The sequence below is a fragment of the Carassius carassius genome, chromosome 2 (genome assembly GCF_963082965.1).
Source record: "Carassius carassius chromosome 2, fCarCar2.1, whole genome shotgun sequence".
NCBI lineage: Eukaryota > Metazoa > Chordata > Actinopteri > Cypriniformes > Cyprinidae > Carassius > Carassius carassius.
The window spans coordinates 20,594,363-20,612,235 of NC_081756.1; the positions used below are offsets into that span (position 1 = coordinate 20,594,363).

At 36.7% G+C, this 17,873-nt stretch overlaps 2 protein-coding genes across 3 annotated transcripts in view; one reads left to right on the top strand and one right to left on the bottom strand.

Annotated features, from left to right (window-relative positions):
- Positions 1-1,813: 1,813 nt before the first annotated feature.
- Positions 1,814-17,478, bottom strand: LOC132106058 (dual specificity mitogen-activated protein kinase kinase 5-like). Of its 2 annotated transcripts, none has more exons than XM_059511684.1 (7): positions 17,349-17,478; positions 10,221-10,289; positions 9,003-9,084; positions 8,830-8,891; positions 8,460-8,508; positions 8,157-8,230; positions 1,814-3,013 (listed from the first exon to the last, which is right to left on the bottom strand). In XM_059511684.1, the coding sequence occupies exons 2-7, from the start codon at positions 10,245-10,247 to the stop codon at positions 2,909-2,911; spliced, it is 399 nt and encodes a 132-aa protein (XP_059367667.1). In that variant the 5' UTR covers positions 10,248-10,289; positions 17,349-17,478; the 3' UTR covers positions 1,814-2,908. The 2 variants fall into 2 exon arrangements, with proteins under 2 accessions (XP_059367667.1, XP_059367661.1); XM_059511678.1 differs by lacking the exon at positions 1,814-3,013 and adding an exon at positions 4,438-5,250.
- Positions 10,117-17,873, top strand: part of LOC132106046 (TIMELESS-interacting protein-like) — a 135,206-nt gene continuing 127,449 nt past the window's right edge. Inside the window, exon 1 of the mRNA XM_059511667.1 lies at positions 10,117-10,120. The gene's annotated coding sequence lies outside the window, so the exon portion shown is untranslated. The remainder of the gene's footprint in view (positions 10,121-17,873) is intronic.

Genomic DNA, 17,873 nt, shown 5'->3' on the forward strand with positions numbered 1-17,873 from the left:
CACACACGAATGCACTCACAGTACACAGAAAACACCCAAGCCTCTAGCCTTCTAACATTCTTTCTACCCATCAACTGTTGTGCATGTTCATCATCTCAAACAGTTTGTTCAGCTTTTATTTGTCTATTTTATGTTAAAAATAGTTACGCTGAAAATGGATCAGGATTTAGGATTAATCATAGTACTACTCATAATATCCTTTAAATTTCACATATTGCATGATCAATTTTGGAACTTTTGCCATGCTGCATGATAGCTTTGCATCAAGCGATGTGTAAGATAAAGTACAAACACACACTAGTGCCAAGCCCAGCTTCCGTGACCATTTGATGCTCAATGCTTTGGATCTAGATGCAGCCTCAAAACGTTCCTTTCTGATTTCCCCTGCATGCCCTGAGTGGCTGCTTTGTTTTAATATGCTAATTAACCCAACAGGCATGCTGGGAGTAATTTATTGAGCATTAGTCAACATTTCCCTCATTAAACTCACTGCACTCTTACATGCAGAACTTTAAAAAGCAGAGAATCTGATTGGAGAAAACTAAGGCACTGAATCCGATTTGAGTATACAGTATATTTCTACACTATATACACAGGGCTGAAAACTGTTACAACTAAATGATTAAAAAAACACTTCACAATATATATTCTCAATATATATTTATAAATCTTGGTTTGTGTTACTTTCGACATACTGTAGACTACTGTCCAAAAGTTTGGGGTCCGTAAGATTTTTGGTAAAACACTTTATTTTAAGGGCCAAGTCCCATGATTAACTAGTTGCTTATTGGCTGTTTATTAGTACTATATATTATATATATTAATGTCTTATTCTGCATGACCATATATCCTATTCTTATCCCATACCTAAACTTAACAACTACCCTACTAACTATTAATAAGCAACAAATTAGCAGTATACTGAGGTAAAACTCTTAGTTAATAGTGAATGTGAAACTTTTCTTATTAAAAATGTTATGTGCTTATTTTTTGTGGAAAGTGTGATACATTTTCCCCCAGGATTATTTGATGAATAGAAAGTTTAGAAATAAAATGTTTGTAACATTATAAATGTATTTTCTGACACTTTCTATCAATTTACATTAACATTAACCAAGACATTTTGTAAAAGTATTACTCATGATACCTCATGCGAACAGACTCACACACACACACACACACACACACACACACACACAGAGCAGTGGGCAGCCATATTGCTGCGGCGAACGGGGAGCAGTTGGGGGTTTGGAGCTTTGCTCAAGGGTCTCACCTCAGTCGTAATATTAAGGGTGGGAGAGAGCGCTGGACATTCTGTCCCCCCACCTAAAATCCCTGCCGGTACCAAGATCAAGGTGTTCATGTGGCTTAGTGGTAGAGCATTGCGTTAGCAGTGCAAAAGGTTTGTGGGTTCAATTCCCAGGGAACACAAATACTGGCAAAAATGTATAGCCTGAATGCACTGTAAGTCGCTTTGGATAAAACCATCTGCTAAATGCATAAATGTAAGTGTAAGACTCAAACCTGTGACCTTTGGGTTACAAGTCCGATTCTCTAACCATCAGGCAACGATGCCCTAATAGATGTCAATGAATTTAACCATTTTGTAAAGTGTTAAAATGTATAAATTAATTAAGAAAAGAGAGTTTTAAAGAACTAGAGAATAATCAGAAACTCAGTCAGCTGTTTATATAATGGCGCTTTTCCACTTGACTGTTTGGTTTTTTACTGTGTAAAAGTTGTACCTGCTTCCAGGTACTTTTTTTCGTATCACCTCCGGCGAGGTTCTGAGCGAGCTGAGGCGATACTAAAATGTGACGTGAAAACACGGCAGACTGCTGATTGGTCAGAGAGAATCATTACTATTCACTGCGTCATCATTGCACGTGCCAGATGGAGAATCCTGAATAACCCCCGCCATTTTTAAATAGTTTGACCGGAGATTGCGTACTCGGAAGAATACGCCGTGGTCAAACGAGGAGGTGTTTCATTCATACACTTGATTTCCTCCATTGTCCTGTGTGTGTGGGAAGCAGGGGTGTGTCGCGTAGAAGATTACGTCACGGCAGTTTCCTGCGGCATCACTATGACTACCAGGTATTATCATGGAGGTACTATCTGCAATGGAAAACAGAGCGAAAAGCGAACTGAGCCGAGATGAGGCGAGTCTAGTCCAGTCGAGTTGAGCTGGTACTGGTAATGGAAAAGCGCCATAAGCAGTTCATAGATCTAACTCAGGGGTGTCCAGTCCTGTGGAGGGCCACTGTTCAACAGAGTTTAGCTCCAACCCCAGTTAAACATAACTGAACCATCTAATTAAAGTTTTACTAGGCATACTAGAAACTTTCAGACAGGTGTGTTGGGGCAGGTTGGAGCTAAACTTTGCAGGACAGTGGCCCTCCAAGGCCGACTTTGGACCTGATCTAATTTATTAATTAGAGAGGGATTCATTTTGAAAATACAACATAATTTTTGACACCGTATAATTAAACATGTAGAACTACTGTAAGTGTTTTAAACACACAATACATCTACACCATGACATACTAAAGGCACCATAAAATGACATGCTTTGTGCATTGGGTACTATGTGGTTCTTAAACTAGGAACCTCCAAATGAATCCGGATTATAATCTGGGATTGTCATTCTTAAAATGGGATAATCTTGACAAATCCCTGCATGAAATCTGATTACAGGGTTGTTGAGATTGAGGAATGGAGCAGGTCTGCAGTACTGTATGCAATGTAATGTAATCTGAGTGTACAAGAATTGGATGAGCAATTGTGGGATGAGCAATTGTGGGATGAGCAATTGTTGGGTGAACAACCAGTAAATCACTACCCATAGACTAAGATCACGAAGGAGCGAGTGTCCGCCGTGCCTCTGGGGTGAAGAACTATTGAGTATTTAAGAGCTAAATGTTAAATTGGTTAAAAAGTTAAATTGGTTAAATTGGTATTTGGATTGATGAAGTAGACTCACCTGTGGATATGGAAAAGATCCCAGTGCCAACTGCCAATGAAAAAAGAAGATAAGAAAGATAATCACATACCCACTCACACGCAAACACACCTGCATAAGCACATGAGCTTTTACCTACAGTTTATAATATATGTATAATATATGTATATTAAATTGTATTTTAAACTCGGTAGCCGTTCCGGTGGATGACACAGCACATATGCGCAGCGCGTGCCTCTGAGATGTGCTAGTCTCGCAAGTTTACTTATAGGAACAAAGGAAGCAAAGTTTCCTTACTTTAGCAAAGGAAAACCAGTTTGATCTTGGTTTATATCAAAATCCTCCATCATTTCAAATTCGTGACCTATGTTTTTGTTTTGTTCTCTCTCTGACCGGGAAAGGCTTCCATTTATGACAGATAACGGAAGTGAGAGAAAAGTGTTTGTTACATTTGAAATATGGATATTTTTCTTACAAAAATGCATGGATTCACTACAGAAGGCCATTATTCACCTCCCTGAGCCGCGTGCGACACATCTTATTACGGACGCATGCACATTATTTGACGACTTGTGGATTGTTCAACTGCAACCCCCATTGACTGCAATGATAGAGCCTGGAATAGCCAGGACAATTTTTAATACAACTCTGACTGGATTCGTTGGAAAGAAGAAAGTCGTACACACCTAGGATGCCTTGAGGGTGAGTACAAAACAAGCTCATTTTCATTTTTGGGTGAACTAACCCTTTAATCTGTGAAGTCTAAGGCACATGCTGACAACAGATGTGGAAAAAGCAACAAACCCAGAAGCAAAAGCCAAACTAAAAATAAGACTATTTTCAAACCATAATTTAATTACATTCAGAAAATTAATCCAAATTAAACCACAGTGCATTCATTTATTAAATCTAACATAACCATCTCAGTTCAGGAGGTGAGTTCAGTTCATTAGTTAAGAAATCTGCCAACAGAAGAACATCGAGATAATTCACCCGAATTGCATAAACATTCCAGCAGTCGAATAGAGCACATCCCTAACAACATGGTAAGGTCAATACTAAATCATAATCAAATCAATATACTGTTCATCAACTCATGATAATGTCAATCCATATGACCCTTGATATATTTCCCTACCTTCCCACTGATAATATCTAACAGTATTGATAAAAACAATCAAGGGATTGACTCGAGTGATACAATAACAATTCATCACAGCCAATGAGAAGCGCTGACAATTACAAAATGGGAATCGATAAAGCCAATGAGAACTACCAGCAAGGCATTTTCAGTACATGAGTCAATCCACCATATTAAAATCTAATCCACTCGTACGTACAATTCTTGCTGCTGATTTCTTCTTAAAAAAACATCCTTCACAAAAAAAAAATTCACTATACTTGTACACCTCTCTTCTCTTTTTCAGAAACGCACACAGACACACACCTCTGGAACATTTTTTCTTTAATATTATTCCCCGTTCATTAATCCCAATTTTTATATTGAAATCACATACAGGCACACAAAATATAATTTCTTACTTTATGCTCATATGGTAATTTGAAGGGAGAGGGTCCAAAAGGATAGCAGAGCAGTGTGTGTGTGTGTGTGGCAGTCAGTGGGAGATCTTGAGTGTGATCCATGCATAGCTGTAGGCCAACATCTGTTTGGACAGGCTGCCTGCAGACACTATCAACAGCACTCAGCAGAAACACTGACACCAGTCCACCCGAACTACAAATGCTGGGCTATGTGGGTGTTTAGAAGACATTATTATATGGCTGTTTTACCTCCATGAAAGAGATTCCTACACTCCATATGTCTGAGTGAATACCATACTGTTCCCCTGATATTCGCTCTGGCTAAAGAAGACATAAAAACACATGAAGGATCATTATAATGCAGTGTAGAATTCTGCATATGAATTGTGCTTAAAGACTGTGAAACTGAAGGCCACACACACAGTCATACCTTTTTTGCAGTGATTCCTGTGAGGCCTATTTAACAAGATCTCTTGTCTAAATGTGTGTGTGCAGGAATGTACCAATCCAACTTCAGAACGCATTTGATTTTTCCATAAAAATAAGCTATTTAATTGTTTTGTGTGGATTACAGGCACATACTCGACTAACAACCTTTACAACCAAATATGTATGATTTATTCATTCTCTATTCAGGTAAAATAATAATAAAGCATCTGAAAAGAAAGACTATCACAGGTATGAATGCAGCTTACCGCCATGTATACATTGGTTCCAACATATGTTTTAGCAATGGAGTTCACCAACTGTGGAAGAAAGCAGGAGAAACATAGGTAACATTTTCTATAAAGCCTGTATATATTATACATTATAAGGGTATTCTTAAGGCATTATAATAAATGCATAATGTCTTCTAAAAAAAAAACGTATATTTTATCATCTCATGATTAATCATAACAACAGTTTTAATGAATTATAATATTTACTTATTTGTAGTTGTAGCTTTTAAGTATATGATGATTTATAACACACAATGAACTCAATTATATTTACCATAGTTATAATGTATTACAAGTCTCATATCTTGCCATTGTTGACTTGTTACTTTACTTAAAGCAGACAAATACCACTTATAAATAACAACAACAATAATAATAAATAAAAACAATATTTTTTCTTAAATAGCAAAAGGATCAGACATTTGATCAGATGAATGTGTTATATAGCACATTTGCTTTTAACCATATTTAATGTAATATCAGTGAGACAGTAAGAAACTGAAGATTTTAATGTCAAGACATAAAACGTATAATCCATTGGAAGTGGATTTAAAATGGTGTTCATTGTGTTACAAATAATCATACTCAAACGTTATAAGCACTAATAAGTATGTTTTAATAATAATGTATTATAATTCTTATAATTATTTATGAGACAAAACAACATGTAGTTTTTTTTATAATGCATTATGCATTCAATATAATGTCTTAAAGAAGTTATATAATGCTGCTAAAAAGAACATTATTTGGTGTATTTGGTGTAATGAAATGTGTTTATGCAGTTTAAGGTTAAAAGAAAACACATTATTTTCCATATACTGTACATTATTGTTCTGAAACGTGTTGATTTTTACATGGGCGGCTTGAGAACGGCACGACCGGCGGATTTTACGAAGGAGCGTTCGTTTGGCTTGCAGCAAACACATGACCCTGGGCTGGACACCGCTTTGTCCACGGTGATCCACAGTGCAAAGTTGATGTATTTCCTCAGCGACCAGCACAGATCAGCTCCAGGCATGCCGAAGCGGATATCATCCTTTTGGAACAAAGTAGTTTCGCTTTCACAGTGAAAAACAGCATCTGTACGAGATGGCGGCGACATAGTGACGTAGAGATGTGGGGGCATGTTTAAACGGGCAGTTTTAGGGGGGGGCGTGGACGAGTGTTAACTTTTATAAAGAATATCTCTTTGGATTTGAGATTTTAGTCTTTGCAAATTTACAGATCTTTTTTATGCACCAAGAGCTTATAACACTCCAAAGAGAAAGGAAAAATTTTAATCCGATCATATGACTCCTTTAAGAATAACGTTATAATGCATTATAAATATGGGCTTCATAGAAAGTGTTACAGAGATATTTTTAGGAAATCAAAATTCAATAAGAATCTCAAAAATAATAAACATCATCTCAGCTGTGTGACTACAATTATTCTACTTATTCCTACCCCATACCTAAACTTAACAATTCCCTTAATGAATATTAATAAACAGCAAACTAGGAGTTTATTGAGGAAAAAACCATGGTTAATAGTTAGTTTATAGTAAGAATTGATCCCCAAACTAAAGTGTAACAATTAACAATTAAAATTTTGTTTTATTAATGATTATAAGTAAATAATACATTTTGAAAATTGTATCCATCTCCTGACGTTCCTGTCCACAATTTTATCCCATTCATCTTTTGGCAGTGTCTTGCCACCAATAGTTGATTGTTTGCTTCAGTTGCACTACCAAGGACTGAAATACTCCAGGAAAGCTTTTTTTCATGCCGAGCTAATCAAAATCACCACAGCTGATCACAGTTGAAAGTCAAATGGCTTTGTTTACCATTGAGAAGGTGATTAGCTACACCTGAATTTTTTTTCACTTGGATCATGTTATAAGTTGCGCTGACTAAATACAGCTGGGAAAAACAAAAACTGTATCCAATTTCATCTCAGGCTGAAAAGCAACGAAATGTGACTATTTTAAAGGAGGGTGATTTTTTTTCTATACCCACTGTAGTACTGGATATCTACCATCACACACAACCTCAAAGGTAAAACATTACCCCCCCTGTATGTGCGCAGCCAAGAATAATATAGAGAAGCCATCACATTCGGTCCTCTGATATAATCAGCACAGTTATCTCTGTTTAAACATTGAAATTCAGTACAGACGTGACAGCAGGTGACCTGAGCTCTCTGCCACAAGGTAAAGGACACAGTAAGAGGAACTGATATAAATCTACTGGAAAGAGTGTTATTGTGGAGTGTTATTGAAATGCCAGCCTGGTTTAATTTTAGTCTGTACTCTCACAGGGGAGAGACGGTGAGATCCATGCACAATGGCACATGTCAGCAATGACAGAACAAACATAATGAGAGCATTCCCCCGTGGCCTGGTGTGCGTCTGTGTGCAAGTGAATAAGAGAGACATAGGTTTACTATACAGTGTCATGGTCTGGACGGACACAGAGGAGAACTCGCACCACACCCAGGTCTTTGGGGGAAAATGGGTACGAATACTAATTAAAAGAGGGCCATTTTGAGTGATTGGGTTCCATTGTTGGACTCCTGTGTGTATTAGAGATGGAGAGACTGATGCTGACTTTCTCAATCTGAGATATCGTCTCACACATGCACATGCATGCACACACACGCCGTCACTCACACACACACATACTGAATATCTGTTCAATGTAGTAATTACAAAGAGCTGGAAGTGAGAGAAGACGAGCAATCTAGTGGATAACTGGGGGGGTTAGGGAGCAAAGGCAAAAAGTCCCTGGAGGAATAAGATAGAAAACAGAACAGAGACAGAAAGACTGATGGGACAATGGCTGATCTGAGCTGACTGTGCTTACAATGAGAAACACTTGTGTGAGTGTATGCATTCATGCAGACAAATAAACATGCACAAATATAGTCACAGGATCCAAATTCAAACATACCTGTGTGCTGACTCCAAAGTCAAACAGTTTGATCTGACCCTGTGTGTTAACCAACATGTTGGAGGGTTTCACATCTGCACAGAGAAACAATTATATTATTACAATAATATTTGTCAGTATTTAATATTATTGTCACTAATTGAATGTACTTCTGCAGTGTAATGTAGTAGACAACCTTACTGACACCAAATTTTTAAACAGTGCCCTTAATTTTACTTTTACATAAATATGCCTAAACAGTCAAGTTCTTACACTGATTTCCAAAATCTGGATATTATTTTTACATATAAGTGGCTTTCTCACCTCTATGTAAAATCTTCAGGCTCCAGAGGTACGTTAATCCTTTTACCACCTGTAGATACACACAAACAGCTTTACAACTATACTAATTAAAGGTGTATGAAAGCTATGTCTGTCGAGGACAGATCTGTAAATTGTCTAAAGAGTGGCATATCTTTGATTATTGTGAGAAAGTGTGAGGGAGAGGGTAATGAGGGTCAGAACTAGGAGCAATGACAATTCAGCACTAATAAAATGTTACAAAGACAAAACACACATGACCCACACTGGTCTGAGCTGTAACAGATTATTGTACACGTAGAAACCTCCAAGCTTTCCAAAATTTTCTGATAGACTTATACAATAACAGTTTCATGACTTGAAACGGACTTACTGCGACAGCAATTCTGCCCAAAACATGCTCTGGGATTCTCCAGTAGACATCCAGAGAGCCACCTACATTCAAAACAAATAATTCAATTAAATTTGACATATTGTGAGTGATGCTTTCCTGTGCAGAAGTTGCCTCCAAGAAGCCTGACAAATGTCAAAACAAATGAGACTTACCATCCATAAACTCAGTGCATATCGATATTCTGTTCTCCACAAAGAAAGCACTGTAGAACTTTATGATGTATGGAGAATCACACTGTAAAAAACACAAATATATTAAAACTGGAAAGATCTTATATGCCCATAACACAGTTTGCACTTTATCATAAATGTACCACTGAAAAGTTTGGGCTGTGTAAAATTGCTTTATTTTTTTATTTTTAATTGCTTATAAAAGATATATTTTTTAATCTGTAATACATTTTTTAGGATACTTTGATAAGTATAAAAGTTCAAAAAACAGCATTTACACAGAATTTTACTGTCTTTTTTGATCAATTTAATATGTCCCAGCTAAATAAAGTTATTAATTTCTTTTTAATATTGTTGACTCCAAACTTTTGAACAGCAGTGTACAGTATGCTCATTTATCAAATAAAGCTAGTTAATGCCATTGTAGTGATATGAACACAGCTTTTATGAAAAGGATATACATTTATACATTTTGGCATTCAGTTTATTGCCTAAGCGTAAATAAATGAGAGATTATTAAGAGATTTTTGCATGATTCACTGGATGGTTCTCGATGCTTCATTAGGAAATGATTGATTGTTTCAAGTAAAAAGATGTGGTTAATTGTTTTATTAACTGTTTGTTTGGCTGGTAGTTATTTACAGTAAGCCATGTAATGCTAATGCCAAAGTATTTTATTCTGATTATTCTGTGTAATTGGTATGTTGTTGCAAAGGGTGATTTGTAATAAATTAAAGTCTATCCTGCAGCTGTTGTCAGAGCAGGTTACAGGAACAGGTGGACTAAACTACATAGGCATTGATCCCTGAATAATTCATGATCAATAATTCACACACCTCACATACACCTAATCTGAAAGCTGAAACCACACACAGCCCTAAACAAGTTTGGTTTTTACCTGGAAAGTCGCTCCAAATTTTACCAAGAACAAAACGTATTCAGGTGTTACTTTTCACAGACACTCTTGAGACTAACAAAGTGACACTTGAGTGCCAAAGAGAGGGCAAAATGCTCTAAGTTTAGTTTAGAGGGAGGTAAGAAACTGATATGACTACAGCACCGTTGTTGTATGCAGGTCATACTGGGTGAGCACATATTCAGAATTAGGCACTGTTTTTATCCGCTGGAAAGAGGACTGAAATGCATTCATCATATAGATACAGCTTACATAATCAAGCAGACAAAAAAAAAGGTTCAGACCTTGTAAAGGATCTCAAGCTCTGACATGATCTGCTTCTGCAGCTCCACTGTGATGTCGAGAGGAATAACCTGCAATACATGCATAAGACCAGCATTTGTAAAACACACTCACACTGACCTTTCTGAGCTATCTATCAAACGAGCACTTGAAATCTCAAATTAAATATGTTTTCTCCCAAACAAAAAATTAGTTATATCAAAATTACATATGCAATGCTAGACACTTCACCCTGCTTTTTTCCAGTAAGTTTACATCAGGTAAATACAACTTGCAAACATAAGCAGCCTTTCGAGTATACATTTGTTTGTGTCAATTCTTCTGTTTCAGCTGGCTTTTGAGCTTGAAAGCGAATGCTTGAGAAACATGCTCAAAGAGTTTCTATTTACCCAGTACTGACAGGAAATTAAACAGCCTACCACTTAAAGAAAATCCATAAAGCAGGCAATTAAACTTCCAAAATGATATTGCCAATGCTATATTTTCATCTAATATTAGAAAAGTTATTTTTTTGTTGCAACCTAGGTTTTTCTTCTCTCTCTTCTCAACTTTTGTACTAAGCAGCGACTAGCTAAAATGCTTCTTTAGTTAAGGTTAGATTATCAGCCAGCCTCCCACTGAAATAATTGATTACAGGTAAGGCAGTAAGGCAAGGCCACACAGTTAAAGCTCAGCAGAGATCACTTACAGCCTTAGCCAAATAGATAGCCCTGATCGAGCAGACCCATTTAGATGGAAAGATGAGCACACACAGCAGAAGATAGGAGAAGAGAGGAGGACAGATAGGAGATGAGACAGAAGAGAAGCGAGAGGATAAAAGTAAAACTAAACAGATATCAGTCAATAAGGATGACGGGAAGGGGGAGAGACAGAATAAAAATGTGAGAAAAGAGTGGAATAAATGACAGAACAGAGAACAGCTAAGATAGAAAAAGGAAGAGCTGCCCTGAGGGTCACATGCTTAACTATGGCAATGTGTGTAGGAGTGCTGGATTTGCTCTTTTGTGCTCTTCAATTAGTAGAGCACTATTAACATCTCCAGCGGTTAGTTCACCTCTTCTGCTCTATCTATTTAAAAAGCATACCGGTTGTATAATTTTTTTTTTACCCATTAGTTGAATGTGAGCGATAATATCATATGTTGGGTCTTTTGGATGTTTTCATGTTTTTTCTATGTGAGCCAAGTAATTCTGCAAATATGTAATCTACAAAACATCTGAACATTTTATTAAGCGTACTAAGGAAAACCAGCATACAGAAATATACACTGTTCTTACCTTCACAATTCTCTTCCCAAGCAAGTGGTAAGCTCTGTTAAAGAGAAAAATGTACAATTAATAACAATGCAATTTTTCTTAGCAATACCTTAACTTTTGAAAAGCGTGCAAAAATAAACAAATCAAAATGTATATGGACACTGCTCTTCAAAAGCTCAGGTTCAGTGAGGTTTTTGTTCAGCAAGGATGCGTTAAATTAATAAAAATGTGAAAGCGAAGACATTTACAAAGTTACAAAAGATTTCCAGTTTAAATAGATGCTGGTCCTTGGAATGTTCTATTCATCAAAGAATCCTGAAAAATCATGGCAAATAAATGTTTTCAACATTAATAATAAGAAATATTTCTTGAGCGGCTAACTAGCATATTAGAATGATTTCTGAAGGATTATGTGGCACCCAAGACCAATTTTTTTCTTCAATTTGTGATCATTTTAAACTGCAGCATTGATGAGCATAGGAGACTTCTTTCCAAAACATTACAATATCTTACTGACCCTAAACTGTGTGACATAATGCATATATATGTGATATATGTGGCATAATTGTCACTTAGTTAAAGCAGTATATTTTTCTATGCATTACATATTTGTATCTGTATTTTTATCCTGCGCATTTAAACATTTTAAACATTGCTTAGCCGGGACACAAGGATGCACTGTTTTCTTTCAAGTCAAAACTAAATACACGTAGAAACAGCACATCCTTGTGGCTCGGCTGACACAGAAGAGCGTAGGCAGTTTGAGTGATGTGGAGAGACTGTTGACAAAGGAGTTGTTGAATAAAGTAAATATTTTTGTTTTCTTCGGGTACAAAAAGTATTCATAACGTTATGGATGAACTACTGATGGCAGAGGGACTATTCTGACGACGTCTTTCATACTATTCTGAACCTTGACACTGTTATTTACTTGGCAGTCTATGGGACAGTCAAAAGTCTCCCAGTTTTCATCGAAAATATCTTAAATTGTGTTCCAAAGATGAACAAAGCTTTTACAGGTTTGGAACAACAAGGGGGTAAGTGATTAATGACAACATTTTCATTTTGGGGTGGAGTATCCCTTTAAGTGTCCAAACACTGTTTGTGGCCATTGTACACACACACACACACACACACACACACACACAAAGTACAGACAGATATTCAATGACTGACATTTAAGGATGGAAACTATGTTCAAGGTTTTGTTTAAGTCAGAGCTACCTGAGCTGTACATCCATATGACTAAGTAAGACACTCGGCTACTTTTTAAACAGTTGTATGTATTTACAGATTATCAGTGGCTTAATCGCTACGAAAAAGAGGCGAGATGAAGGGTGTCCTGTCCTAATCCTAAGTGTCAAATGCAGGTGAGGTCAACCCTGAGTCAGTCACCTGCAAAACCTCAGACATTCTGAGCTGTGGAGTGTTATCTGCTCCGTTCCCGTTTCATCGTGAGCTCTCCCAGACAGGCCTCCTGTTACAGGTCGAATTAACGGCAAAGCCGCAATTATTTAATTATGATCCTTGCTCATTCCGAGTAGTGGATCTGGTTACTGAAGTAGGTGCTGTAGAGGGGTTGGGTTACAAAAAACCACGACACGGTCCATTCCACCAGATAATATACTTTAACAACAGACAGCTGCCAAACGAGGGTGGATTCAACAACACAGGCACACAGTATGTGTTTGTATAAATGAGAAAAGAAATGACAAAAGAAAAAGAATGATTTGATACTCTGTATGCAGAAGTATATACGTCTGCAGGAAACAAATTTGTAACAGTGTTCGAGACAGTGCGTGTGATTTATGGGAAGAAGATGGCTGATCTGGTTACAGCTCCAGACACCTCGTAACTCCTTTAATTAATGTCGCTCTAAGTGACGCGACGGCTAACGTCCCTCATTTAGGAAGGCGAAACTGGATCCCATCTCACCTTAGTGTCCTCTGCGGGTGCACTTTACACTTCAGAAGATTCTGAGCCATATAAGATACAGAGATGCTTGCTTTGCTTATTGATAAATTATTAAATTAACATGCACTGAAAAGTACATCACAAAAGGTTCAAGTAATTTCTGAAGTCAAGAGTCAAAGTCAACTGATATCAATATCTGTTAAAGGTGGCACAGCATAGTTGGTAGTGATGGGTATAGCTCCGAGCTGACTATCAGAAGGTTGCTAGTTTCACTTTGTGCATGTAGTGAGTCATAAACCATTACCATTGTGCCCTTAAGCAAGACATTTAACCCCATGTCTCTCCATAGGGATTATCTGTGTAATATGTACACTATAAGTTGCTTTATATAAAAGCATCTGCTAAATGACTACTTACTAATGCCAACTCAACCAATGATGTTGGTTGTCACCTGTAGCAGGCATTAAATTTTAAATGAGCTAATTAAGTGGATAAAAGTGTAAAATTTCTCAGTTTAAACATTTGCTACGTTATCCATGTTCTATTGTGAATAAAATATTGGCTCATGTGATTTGAAATTCCTTTAGTTTTCATTTTATTAAAATTTAAAAAACGTCCCAATTTTTCCGGAATTCGGGTTGTAGCTTGAAAAGTCTAGGAGGAGATACATTTTAAAAGTTGGTCTCAGAAGATGATGAAGAAGAAGTTTAAATAGGATTAAAGTAAGTTGGCTTTTTCAAGCAAACCTAATTAAACAGAACATGAGTGTAGACAACAAAACACGTATTCCCTTTTCAGCTACATTTTCATGATTCAATTTGCCAGCTCTAGTTAAAACCTATAGATTGCACTGAGGGTAAGGAAGGCCTTTGAAGAGGCGGAACACAATCAGTCTAATTAAATTTCAAGGTAAAAACCGCGAAAGCAACACTCACTTGTAAACTGTTCCGCCATTTCCATGGCCAAGCTGCTCCTGATACTGGAGGTCATGTTCATTTATCTAAACAAACAGAGAAAAAAAAAAGAAAGAAAAAGACTGCAGTTATCCAAGGAGAACAGAATCTATATAATCAAGGGTATATATCAAAGGTAATATAATCAAAATATAATCTATTTTTTTTACTTTTGCTCAGTAAATGTGTAAAATAGTAAAATAAACTGAAGTGAGCTAATGAATTAAGAGAACGAAACTAAGGAAAACAAAGCGAGGCAGAGACAAAAGAGACACCACATTTTTAACAGCAACACAAAATGGGTCCAGTGTATGGCCAATTATGGAAAAAAAAGGATAAATACAACATTTGCTGTCTGATTTCTAAAAGGACAGCAGCAAGGAGAGTGATGGTAATTTTTATGACTGTTTGTCTGTGCTGTCTTATTTGACTTTGATAAAAGCTGTCAAAATGGTAACACAATACACCCCATTCTGACACCAAGAGGCCAGAGGTACTGGTAAGTTTTCACATTCAGTCAGTTTTATGCAGATCTAAATGCCTAAATCTTGATTTGAATATAAAAATAAAATGCATTTTTTAAGATTAACCCTTAGAGCTTCAAGTAAGACTAAATGTCAGTAGCCAATTCTATAAAGGTAAAAGAGTAGCAAAACTCCAGAGCTTGTTGATTTGAATGTGAGAACTTGCAGATTAATGGATACAAATGACATTCACATAAACAAAATGACAGACACAAAAGTGCACGGAATATTTACTTATATTTCGCTGTACAACAAGTCAGCACTTACAACCTCTCTGATCTAGCAGTACAACTTCAAATCTTATTGCTTTGACTTTTGCCAATCCTTTCGTGATATTCCTGTACAAAGACTCACTTGTGCACTTGTACATGTAGATGTGAGAGCAGAACCAGGGATGGGGCTGGAATGGGAATGAAGTGGCCAGCACATTTAATCATAGAAAGGTTTTTGTATTGGAAGACATAATAGTTTGATGTGTGTCGAACTGATACGTATCCAGGTCCACAGTGCATCACCAGACAACAAATGGTTTTTCATGTTCTTGTAAGGTCTTTTACCTCAAGTCTACCTTTATAATTTATTTACACAAGAAACTGAGCACAACACAGAAATATAAAAGGGCAAACTGGCTGCCGCTGTTGCATGACGTCATCACGCGAAGAAACCATCCAACTTTATTGGTCAGGCATTGACCAATAAAATGTCTTCATTCCCATTCCAGCCCCATCCCCGGTTCTGCTCTCACATCTACATGTACAAGTGCACAAGTGAGTTTTGCTACAGGAATATCGAGAAACAACATTTGAAGTTTTACTGCCAGATCAGAGAGGTTCTATGTGCTGACTTCTTGTTGTACAGCGAAACTGAATTAAACTGTAACTGTAAATATGTCGTACCCTTTTGTGTCTGTCATTTTGTTTGTGAATGTCATTTTACATATTCGTAACTATTAATCTGCTAAAACTTCCAATTCAAAACACGCATGTTTTGATTATTGCCTGTGTGTGCAAATCGGAAGATTCAGCTTTTCACATCAGATCTGTGAGTGTAAATTTCAACTTAAATACAACTTCAAAATAAATACGAATATTAATATGACAAGTTCTCACATTCTAATCAACAAGCTCTCAAGTTTTGCTACTATTTTACCTTCATAAATTGCAACAAACCTCTCAAAATGGTTTAACCACTAAGGATTTTCATAACTTAAGGGGTCTGTAACAACCAGAAGCAGATTCCATAGGGCATAAAACAGAAAACCATTGTGAAGATCACTCTGGCAATTTTCTGACCAGACCTGTAAATGCAGTTGATCATTTCAACCGCGGAGGACTATTTTCAGATCCAGCTTTGAACTGATACATTCAGGTAACAAATCAATTCCATCTAAATCATTAACTCCCACTTAAACGGAGTTCAGAACAACGTTGTTTTCTTTTTAATCAGAACTTTTTAAATCATATTAAAGCCATGAGATAATATTTTGTCAATAAACATTTATATAAAGAAATTATAAAAAATGTATAATAATAATAATAGCAAAAATGTTATTATTTTTAATAGCAGGAGCATTTTTTCATTAATATGTTATCATCATTATTATTATTTATTATTATTATTATTATTATATTTAATTAAAATTAAATCTACCAAGTAATATAGTATTATTTCCGTCTATTAAAATTAAATTAAAATTTATGCATTTAGCAGACGCTTTTATCCAAAGTGACTTACAGTACATTCAGGCAATAAATTTTTACCTATCATGTGTTCCCAGGGAATCGAACCCCCAACCTTGGGCGCAATGCTCTACCAATTGAGCTACAGGAATATATATGTTTTGTGATGGCTAATGTGTCTAGTTAGGTGTCAGTATTTGTGTGTTGTAGGGGAATGTGAACCGGACCTGATGTGAAGTCAATGCTCTGTTGACGGGCCGCACCCTGACTACAGGGGACCAGTCCAAGACATTAGATTAGGCTGAAGTGTGTGTGTGTGTGTGTGTGTTTGTGTGTGTGTGTGTGTGTGTGTTTGTCTGAATACATGAGGGAGGATTCTAGTGCTCCATTAACTGTACGTTACAGGTGTCACAGGGGATGTGACTGTATTAATTGTCTATCTGACACACTTTAGTTGACAGACTGGCATGCTGGGGGCCTGTGAAGGGGGGAGGAAAAGTGACAGGGAAAGCAGGAAGGGGTGGGCAGAAGGACACACAGATACAGCTCTGATCACTCAAGATAAAGATCTCAACCATACCACAGAGAAAGGGTCAGTGAACAGCCCGTTAGGAGCAATCAATAGATGCCTTTGCACATTCACAAACAGGCTATGGTGACAAATGAGATGTGATAAGTGATAGCAAGCACTAACAAGATAATCAGATTCAGTTGAAGTGGGAATACTGTGCAGTATGTGTGTGTATCAAAATGAAAATGAACAGAAGTAAAAGTGTGTGTGATGTGAAGGGAGGGCTACTATACCTGTCTATTTGTCAAAATCTTCTTAAGCTCAGCTGAAGATTTCTTTAAACTGCATAAGCAAAAAGACAAAGTATAACATTTTATAGAAGATGCCTCAAAAATCTGTCATGAAGAGTAAATTTTTCAGACAGAGCAGTTACTGTACTTCACATTAGAAATGTAAGACGAGACTTATTTGTCTAGTATGATCTGCTGCACTTCACTTCTCCACATCACTGCTGAATACACATGCTGGCCTTCAGCTTTTTTCTGTGCCAGGGGATTTCATTCTCGAACAACGAAATCCAGTTAACATTGAACACAATGTTTCTGCTCTATGTTCAGGCTATGAAGACTGCAAACTCCTGATAGCATTTCTCTTTCTTTTGTAAAGAGAATGACATTATTGATATCCTTATAGAGAAATTAATCAAGATCACCTTTAACTCCGCTTTAAAAAAAAATTGTATATTCATATACAATACATATATATATTCCTTTCATAACTTCTTAAAGCTTTTCTACTTATATCATGACTTATTTCCA